This window comes from Pecten maximus, chromosome 13 (genome assembly GCF_902652985.1).
Source record: "Pecten maximus chromosome 13, xPecMax1.1, whole genome shotgun sequence".
NCBI lineage: Eukaryota > Metazoa > Mollusca > Bivalvia > Pectinida > Pectinidae > Pecten > Pecten maximus.
In genome coordinates this window covers 16,955,544-16,965,536 of record NC_047027.1, presented here as the reverse complement: position 1 = coordinate 16,965,536, position 9,993 = coordinate 16,955,544, and the positions used below count along the sequence as shown (strand labels likewise).

The window sequence follows — 9,993 nt, the reverse complement described above, 5'->3', positions numbered from 1 at the left end:
CGTTCTGTTTCATGAACATTTCAAATTCCTTGGACGTGAATTGTGGTCCATTGTCAGAGACCAATTGTCGTGGGATACCATACTGGCTGAAGAGAATACGTAGTTTACTAGTTTCTCGATGGTTAGGCTGGTAGTTGTAGATTTCATTGGATATACTTCGGGCCACTTCAAATGAGAATCCACAACGATTAGAAACATGGAGTCCATGAAAGGGCCAGCGAAGTCGACATGCAAGCGATCCCAAGGGGTTGTTGGCCAGTCCCAAGGGTGTACAGGGGCTGCCTTCGGCATGTTGCTAGTAGTCTGACAACCAACACATGACTTGCACATCTGCTCTATATCACTGTCAATGTTCGGCCACCACACATATGAACGTGCTAGGTTCTTCATTCTTATAATGCCTAGGTGTCCATCATGTAGTTCCTCTAGAACGGTAGCACGAAGGGTTTCTGGCACGACTACACGATTTCCCCACATTACGCAGTTTTGGTGACAAGTGAGCTCTGTCTCACGGTTACGGTATGGTTTGAATACATCATCTTTCGGAAGTTTGCTTGTTCCCCGAAAAACACAGTCGAGAACTTCCGATAGTATAGGGTCACGTTGTGTTTCTCTCCGTACTTGGACACTTGAAACAGGTAATTTCTCCAGTTAAGATGTATAAAACACAGATGCTTCATCGATGTAATTTTCTGTAGCAGAGCTGGATAGTGGTAATCTGCTGAGTCCATCAGCGTTGCAGTGGTTATGGGTACTGCGGTATTCGATGTCGTATGTATGACCAGCGAGGAATAACGTATATCTTTGTAGTCTTGCTGCAGTCATAGAAGGTATTGACTTCTGAGGATGGAGTATACTGACTAATGGCTTATGGTCTGTCACCAATGTGAAACGACGGCCATGCAGGTAAGTATGGAATTTCTTAATTCCCCAGTATAAACCAAGAGCTTCCTTATCTATCTGTGAATAGGCTTTTTCCGCTTTCGTCAAGGACCGTGATGCGAACGCGATAGGTCGTTCGGAATCATCAGGCATGATGTGTGATAGCACGGCTCCTAATCCGTAAGGCGAAGCGTCGCAGGCAAGCTTCACAGGTAGCTCCGGGTTGTAGTGACATAACACTTGTTCTGATGTTATGAGATCTTTCACAGTAGCAAAAGCCTTGTCACACTCCGTAGTCCATCTCCAGACACTCTCATTTTGTAACAGTTCATTCATAGGTGCGACGACAGCTGATAGGTTAGGAAGGAACCGGCGATAGTAGTTCACGAGGCCTAAGAATGAACGAAGTTGTTGCACATCTTCTGGTTTAGGTGCATTCAGTACAGCACTGACCTTTTCTGGAGATTTCTGTAGACCTTCTGCATTAATGATGTGTCCACAGTATGTAATTTTGTCCTTAAAGAACTCGCATTTATCAAGGTTAGCTTTCAAGTTGTACGACTCAAGTCTGTCGAGTACAGTGTTCAAGTTATCCAGGTGTTCCTTGTCTGTCCTCCCACTGATGATCATGTCATCAAGTATGCATGATGTGAATGGTATATTCTGTAGTATTTGATCCATAGCTCTTTGCCATATAGCAGGGGCTGAGGCTACTCCAAAAGGAAGTCTGTTGTATTCGAACAAACCTTTGTGGGTATTGATTCGTTAACAGTTCTTTGGAAGTCTCATCTACCTCCATCTGGAGATAGGCCTGTGTCAGGTCGATTTTAGTAAACCTCTCACCTCCAGACAGCGATGCGAATACATCTTCTATACGTGGTAGCGGATATTTTTCCACCTTCATTTCAGGGTTGATGGTTACCTTGTAGTCTCCACAAATACGTACTTGTCCCGACCTCTTCAGTACTGGAACAATAGGAGAGGCCCAGTTGCTGTGTTGTACCGGACTGATGATTCCTCCATTCTCAAGTCTCTCAAGTTCAGTTTCCACCTTACCTCTTAAAGCATAAGGCACTGTCCTAGCTTTATGGAACTTGGGTTGTGCACTGTCCTCCATGTAGATAGTAGCTTTAATATTCTGTAGTTTCCCTAGACCTTCTGAGCATACTTGCTGATGTTTATCCAATATTGCTTTTAGCTTCTGATCTTTACTTGTAGTTGATTTCAGTACATCAAGTACTTTGATTTCATGCCAATCAAGCTTGAACTTCTGTAGCCAGTCCCGACCGAATAATGCTGGTCCTTTCTGGGGTAAGACGAGTAAATCAACGTTTCCTTTTTGGTTGTGAACACTGACGGACACATTCAATGATCCCAGCGGTGTGATACATTCACCTGAGTAAGTTTTCAAACGTACTGGAGTTTTCTTGAGTGGCACATCAGTGAATTGTTCTTTGTACATGCTCTCTGGTATTAAAGATACAGAAGATCCAGTGTCTAGTTCCATAGGAATTTTGTTCCCATTGATTGAAACGGTTACCGTTATAGGATCAACGCGGTGATTGTAGTTGATAGTTCTGGTATGAAACATTGGAGGTTCATAATCGGTACATTCATCCTCAACATATTTGACAGAGGATTTTTTTGAAGTTGACATTTCACGCTTTTTCTTCAAACAAACTTTCTCCAAATGACCTTCCTTGGAACAATAGTTACATATATATGGTTTTTGAATGATGACAGCGGTCTGCCTTGTGAGAAGCACTCCCACACCGATAACAACTATTTCCTGGAGTAAAATGAGTTTTCTGAGGTTTCTTGGGCTTGTTTTGCTTTGTGTAACGTTTATTATACAGTTTATTGACCGTTACACTTTCACCTTTACCTCTATTTTGTTGTACTTCACACGCGTCCTTGCTTGCGGTTTCCATAGCAACAGCAGTTTTGATAGCATTGTCTAATGTAAGTGTTCTTTCAGCGAGCAGGCGTTTCTGTATGTTTTCCTGTCGTAAACCACAGACAAAGATGTCTCGTAGTGTATTTGTAAGGGAATTACCGAAATTGCAATGTATGGCGAGGCGTCTTAGCTCAGCGATATAGGGCGCTACACCTTCCCCGGCGTGCTGCTGACGTTTGTAAAACCGGAATCTTTCAGCTATTTCCGACGGTTTTGGACAAAGATGAGTAGTAAGCTTTTCAATTAAATTCACGTAAGAAAATAAAGCTGGTTTATCTGGTGCGCATAAGTTCTTTAGCAGTGTGTAAGTTTTGGGGCCTATGATTGCTAGCAATGCGTGGACCTTGTTTGTATCTTGGACATCGTTCGCTAGAAAATACTGCTCTATGCGTTCTGTGTAAGTTTCCCAGTTTTCGACGGTCTCTTCGAACTCCCCAACTTTACCTATAGCAAATGCCATGATGTGTTGCTCCTCCTCGTCGCCAGAATGTTATGTATTTTAGTAATAGTGGGCAGCAACAACACAACACGTGTTTCAATATGGCGTCAACATGGCGAACTCTTTTATTAGAGAGGTACACAAAACAGGTAGTTTCAGGGCGTGTCTAATACACGGAACGGACTACACTTATGTTCCGGAATAGGTATCTAATAAGAGTACCAGTATATAACATACTGGATCATTGTTTCTTGTTCCAATGAACTCGTCCCGGGCGTGCTCGATTCACTGTCCGGAACAGTGTTCTGGAACTGGTGCGAATCGAATGCGCTGGAACAGGAAGTGTATTTCCAATATGGCGACCAATACCGTTACTTCTGTGTTGTCAGCTTTAGAAATGGGTGAAGACGATGATAATTTCAAAGGAGATGACTTAGTAGGTGTGGCAATAGCTGCATATTGTGCTTGTTGGTAAGTTTCATTGCTAAACACAAATAATCACTCATTCATTGTGTCGTAAGTGAATCAAACTAGATTTTGTTTGTTTTTCGTCCTATCTAAGATAGTACGTTGCATCTTCCTGTTGTCGACACACAACATTTCTATCACACTAGAACCACCAGCAACATGATTTTTCTGACAGACAGTTATATGACACGCAGTGTTCGGACAACAAAAAGAAATAATTTACAATTTTCACATGTGACATTTACATAATATTGTAATAAAATTTATTTATTTTTCCCAAAACGCAGGGCTACCATACATAAATAATAATCAATAGATTCTTGATTGATATTCATCAGTCTCCATATACATATCACTACACACTTCATAAAAATTTTGATTCAGATCCAGGGTGTTGTGTTTTATATTGTAAAGTTAAGTGGATTTTTTTCTTTTATTTCAATTTCAGTGTTGTGAGAGAGCCAAGGTCAAGGATTTTGAATTATGCTGATACTGTAATACCAGAGTACAATGAGACAGAGTTTCGACGAATGTTTCGTTTGTCTCGAGAAACCTTTCAGAAAATGAGTAGCTATCTTAAAGATTGCCCGGAGCTAGTAGTTGGTGGAACTGGTGGACGAGAGCCTATTGCAGTTGAAAAACAGTTATATGTGACATTGTGGTACCTTGGTGGTTCAGATAGCATAATTAAGATAGCTGACAGATTTGGGATATCCGAGTCATCAGTGGTTTTATGTAGAAGACGGATCATTGATGCAATATTGAAAAATTTAAAACACAAATTTATTTCTTGGCCTAAAAATCAATCTCTGCAGGAAACTGTGGACAAATTTGAACAACGTAATGGATTTCCAGGGATTGTAGGCTCCCTGGATGGAACTCATATTCCAATACGTGCACCAAAAGAGAATGCCCAGTCTTATGTCAATAGGAAAAAGTTCCATTCTCTTCACCTTCAGGCTGTGTGTAATTCAGAAATGATCTTCACAGATTGTTTTGCAGGATACCCTGGTAGCTGCCACGATGCAAGGGTGTTGCGCAATTCTGACCTGTGGGAGAATGGTTTATTATTGTGTAACGGCAATCATACAATTGCTGATGGCGCTTATCCCCTTCGTAGATGGCTCTTGACACCATTTAGAGATAATGGACATCTCACATATCAACAAAAGAATTTCAATTACATGTTGTCTGCAAACAGAGTTGTAATAGAAAGAGCATTCGGCTTACTGAAAGGCAGATTTAGGCGACTAAATTATCTGGATACTCAAAGTATTAAAACTGCGGTGGAAGTAATAATGGTATCATGTGTTTTGCATAACATTTGTTTAATCCACAACGATGAATATGATGATTACTTGGAAATAGATCCAGCACTAGACTGTCCCCGACAACAAGCCATGCATATGCATGAAAATGACAATGAAGGGGTTATCAAACGAGACATTATAGCAAGAAGAATGTCCGGAAATTGAAATGTCTCATATCTGTGGTAACTGGAAGAAGTAAAATAAAGAATTTGAGTTTTCAACTTTTCACCTCCAGCTGAAAACTGTTTCATGTGACTTGCAATTAAAAAAAAATAACAATATAGAAACATTATTAACAATATAGAAACATTATTAAGTGTGCCTTATGTACAGATCAGATTGTTGACTTGTTTTTAATGACAGTTGATAAATAAATACTATGTCTGGGTGTAATTTTTTTTCATCCTTTAATTTATATGTCAACATGTAAAACCTCTTGGAGTGCAAGTCCCAATGGTCAGCAGACAAAGACTACAAAATTTTGAAATTTTAACCAAAGTCACCTTGAAAAGCTGTCATTCACTTTAATGAACCTGGAACACTTCATCCTGGCAGGCAACAGGCCAAATACATGTATCATCATTATAGGTCATTTAGCTATAGAGAAGAAGATACGTGTATTTGAAGATTTACCTCATCTGTCCCCTGTGAACTTGAAAATGGGTCAAGGTCATTCATTTGAAGGAACTTGGTATTCTTGGTATGTTTACAACCAAAGCTTCACAAACTGTTGATAGGATGTAAATAAGCTCATTAAACCAAACATAGACATGACAGGTATTCCTTTCTTGACCTGTTAACTTAAAATCTTGATTTAAGTTACATTTTTTATAAGACAAAAGGATTACAAATGTTTGTGAAACCTGGTCCAAATGTGAACAGTAAATGATAAAAAAAATACTAAAGAGTTTCAAATCTTTAATTCCAAGACATGAAATACTAATGTACATATTAAAGTACATTTTATCAGAACATATTGCATATATAAATGTTTATATATTTGCAAACTAAATCCTCTGTCTTGTACAATTTGAAAAAACAAAATGTTTTTACTGAGAATGAGATAAGAAACTATCTGTTTCCTTTAAAAACAATGTAATGAATATTACATGTAGATATAACACCCGAGTAAGCATAATAGAGATGCATTACAGTTGGTGACATTCACAATATTAAAATATAGTATTATTCATATAAATTTGGCACAATAGCAAAATAAATATATAATGAAAAAAAAATGGAATGTTTGATTGAATACAATGAAAAAGAGTCAAAATGGGCCTGAATCATCTGACACATAATGGGTACATTTATTGGCAAATAAAAATAATTACATTTCACAACAGGCCCTGATTACCTGCAGCATAAAAGACATCCATAAGTAAAGTCATGCTTTATGAAAGAAATAATATTGCAGTTGCTCCTTCCTTAAGCAGCATCTGGCCACATATATCAACTTAAATAAGAAAATTGTAGACAAATGAGTTTAATTATTAATAAAAACAATAACTTGTACCACATTAAAAACTGCACTTCCTGTCTGAGTAAACAAGAGAATTATGAATAAAACGTAACAACCATTTTACCACACCAAATCTTTCCAACATTTTCAGGTGAATAATCAAAAGTTTTGTTTCATATTTGCTGTTGTTTTACAAACTCATGGAAACACTTTGATTCTCTGCTTTATTTCCTCCCGACAAACTGGGCATGTGTTGCATCTTGATCCACAGTCCATACACACAACCAAGTGACCGCAGTCCACAAAAACACAATTTGGATGCTTTCCATCTTCCATGCATACAACACATTCTGATGAGAGAAAAAAATATAGTGATTAAGTGTTAACTGATACTAAAAACAGCAGTCAAGCAATACAAGCTTATCTTTATCATTCAAATTGTGAAGACTGAATCTGATTCAAATCTGATCTAAAAGAGTTTACAACTAACAGTTCCGTAACAAAGAAATAAAATATACATATTTAACAACAATATCAGAATTAATTCAATACAAATTTTTTGATAAAATTTTATATTGTAATTGTGCATGCCTAGCCATTACAAGTTAGTTATTTTGAAATACTATGAACTGAAGAAGGTGGATGGATTGTTCCTATGTATATACATGTAATGTAATAAGCATAGATTCTATCCTTACTTTCTTATTTATCATCTTCATTTTTTCCTTTTAGTACTTGTATTAGACTGGTCATTACACTCATTCTTTCTTTGTGCATTCTTTCCCTCATACCCCTTTCTTCCTTCTGTTTCTTTTCCTGATCAGCAATATAGCTCTTGAAAACTTCAACAATTTCATTCGCGCTTGACTTTCTTTGCTGTTTTGGAGGGTTAGCTTTCCTGGCTTCATTACTTGAAACACTTTCATCATCATCATCATTATTATCATCACTATCATCACCTAAGGGTCTTTTTGATGAGTTGGTAGATAGTGTAAATTTTGGTACTATACAGGGATTCTGCCCAAAAATTTCATCCAGTTCTTCCTCATATTCATAGGTTTTTGGGTTGTTGCCACTTTTCTTATTGTGGTCTTTAACGTTTTTGTAAGCTCTCATCAGAGACTTCCACCTTCCAGAAACTTGATCACAACAGAAACTGTAACCCTCTGATTGCAGTTCTTTTGCTATTTTTTCCCAAAGTACTTTCTTTTTCATCTTACCAGATGAAACACTTTCTTCCAGTTTCTTGTATAAATCAATAAGCATCAGGGTTGCTTTTCTGTTCCATGTACATGTGCTTATAGGATTACCTTTCTCTGATGATGATGATGATGATGCTGCTGCAAGCGGACTTTCGTTAGAAGCATTACCGGTATTCATGATACAGTCATGGCGGTCAAAAGTCTTCATGTCCAAAAACCATCCTTTACAGACATCACATTCAAACATTGTCCTGTCCTCACTGTCTCCAACATCTTCAATGTTTCTCGAACTTGTGGTGCTGGCACTCGAGCATGTAGCAGTATCACCAGCAACTGTTAATAAACAGGTAGGTGTAAAATAATATTAATGTCATTGTCATGTAAATATAGATCTACATCTGTTTCTGGGGGGAACGTATGAAGGTGGTTTCAATGGCTCTATAACATTCCAGTGGTGCTCAGGTACTTGGGGTCAGAACCTTACTTCACAATAAAATTGTTTGATTTACAATTTTAATATCTACACCTGTCCATCACAACAACTTATCAGTTTCACTTTGTATTTATTGATGCATGTGAATATATAATATATATATATATCATATGATGTTAAAATTTAAAGTAAATCCCTTTATTGTGAAGTAAAGTCCCGAACGGGGGCTAATCACAAAAAATCGATACTTCCATGCATAACTGACTTTGCAGACGAATTGGGGGTTAAAAGATGCCTACCTAGGCTAGCCTAGGCATCTTTCAAACATTCCTCTGAAGTCAGTTATACTTCCCTACAACCGATTTTTTGTGATTAAAATAAAACGATCCATGCTTCTGTGGACTAATGATACTGCAATTTTTTTAATAGAGTAATTTAACTAATTTTACAGCACATGAAGTAATGTACATTAACTCATGCAAATGAATCTTCCAAGTTCCATTTAATAGCCAATATTCAGAGTTATTTAAGTCATGCTTTTACTTTGGAAGTCCCATATTTGGAGGATATGATTCACCTACCAGCTTTAGTACATCTGTGTTGCATTGCTGCTGCTAATGTGCAGAAGAAAACACCGCAATTACACCTGTAAAAGTTCGAGGAAGCCATGTTTGTGACGTCACTGTTCCAGCTGCACCACCTATTTCGCGGGCACAGCCTGGACAAGTTCCGGACACTGTTCCAGTGTACTTTATTGCTGTTCTGACTGTGCGGAACGTTCTGGACAGCGAATCGAGCGCAGCCCCCATCTCTTACCTGTACTCCGAAATCGAGAGTGAGGCTGATAGCAGCCGCTCACCTCTGACGTCACTTTGGATGTTAACTCATCCTCAGTGACTCTATTGTTCACGTCTCGCTTTCATGTTGAGTAATGGGTAAAACGACCAAGTAGTCTTTGACAAAAACATGCTTTAGCACCCTGCCCTGCAGCTAGGGCGTAAGAATTGTACCTGATGCCCCCATTGCATGATCGTAAGAGGCGACTGAATTTGGGATCTTATCTTTTCTTTTCTTTCTTACAAACTGTCTTCTTCCTAATGTCTCCCTTGACAATGCCTCACTTTTGGCCTTTAGTTGAGCGTTCGCCGCTGTGAGGAAGGCTTTGGATTCTGTCCCCTGGCCGAGACATACCAGAGTCTATAAAAATGGTAGTTGCTACTCCTGCTTAGCGCTCAGCATATAAGGAGTGGGACGACTGGTTCACCCGTTGTCAGTATAATGTGACCGGGTGGGGTGTACTGCTGGGTGTCTTCGGCAGTATGCTCCAGTGAGGTGGCACTATAAATCGACAAAAGTTCCGGCCTATCACAAGGAGACTTAACACGAACATACCGCAGCCTCCAAAAACACACATACGCACTCACCACACGCATACATGTCGCACGCATGGGAGGCCGTCCTTAAATGACCTTAGATGTTAATAGGACGTAAAACAAAATAAACCAAACCAAACCAATCATTAAGTCCCCTTTAGTATTTACTGGTCAAAGGTGACTGGGGGGACACCTCAACTTTCGGAGGTACCTTAGGGGTACTTGGCGTGTCTGACCTCTGGCTTCGTTTTCATTGATTTTACTTCAGCTTTTGTTACCAGATTCGAGACCTTTCCCCCCCAAGGACACTCAAACAAAAATTTGCAATGTCAATTTTTGACGAATTCATGTTCGCCTGTCGCGCCATTTCCTCGAACATTTCATAGTCATCGTGCTTCAATCTCCTGGCTGTTATCGTCAGTTCCTCCAGAGACAGCAAAATGAGAGGTCCACTTGGGGTAGCTTGT

The 9,993-nt window shown here is 38.9% G+C and overlaps 3 protein-coding genes across 3 annotated transcripts; 1 reads left to right on the top strand and 2 right to left on the bottom strand.

The window, feature by feature from the left end:
* Positions 1–1,516: 1,516 nt before the first annotated feature.
* LOC117340502 (uncharacterized protein K02A2.6-like) lies at positions 1,517–2,539 on the bottom strand. The gene has a single exon (XM_033902261.1). It carries the CDS (start codon positions 2,537–2,539, stop codon positions 1,517–1,519), a length of 1,023 nt encoding a protein of 340 aa, XP_033758152.1.
* Positions 2,540–3,555: 1,016 nt separating this feature from the next.
* On the top strand, positions 3,556–5,449 carry LOC117341251 (putative nuclease HARBI1). Its single transcript, XM_033903105.1, has 2 exons — positions 3,556–3,749; positions 4,195–5,449. The coding sequence occupies exons 1-2, from the start codon at positions 3,604–3,606 to the stop codon at positions 5,219–5,221; spliced, it is 1,173 nt and encodes a 390-aa protein (XP_033758996.1). The 5' UTR covers positions 3,556–3,603; the 3' UTR covers positions 5,222–5,449.
* Positions 5,450–5,947: 498 nt separating this feature from the next.
* On the bottom strand, positions 5,948–8,960 carry LOC117341252 (trihelix transcription factor GT-1-like). Its single transcript, XM_033903106.1, has 3 exons — positions 8,735–8,960; positions 7,217–8,053; positions 5,948–6,868 (listed from the first exon to the last, which is right to left on the bottom strand). The coding sequence occupies exons 1-2, from the start codon at positions 8,820–8,822 to the stop codon at positions 7,221–7,223; spliced, it is 921 nt and encodes a 306-aa protein (XP_033758997.1). The 5' UTR covers positions 8,823–8,960; the 3' UTR covers positions 5,948–6,868; positions 7,217–7,220.
* Positions 8,961–9,993: the final 1,033 nt, after the last annotated feature.

Coding starts and splice junctions, on each gene's coding strand:
- LOC117340502 (XM_033902261.1), bottom strand. CDS start 2,539: ATGTCAACTTCAAAAAAATCCTCTGTCAAATATGTTGAGGATGAATGT.
- LOC117341251 (XM_033903105.1), top strand. CDS start 3,604: ATGCGCTGGAACAGGAAGTGTATTTCCAATATGGCGACCAATACCGTT. Junction 3,750..4,194: donor GCTGCATATTGTGCTTGTTG/GTAAGTTTCATT, acceptor TTTCAATTTCAG/TGTTGTGAGAGAGCCAAGGT.
- LOC117341252 (XM_033903106.1), bottom strand. CDS start 8,822: ATGGCTTCCTCGAACTTTTACAGGTGTAATTGCGGTGTTTTCTTCTGC. Junction 8,054..8,734: donor ACACAGATGTACTAAAGCTG/GTAGGTGAATCA, acceptor GTTTATTAACAG/TTGCTGGTGATACTGCTACA.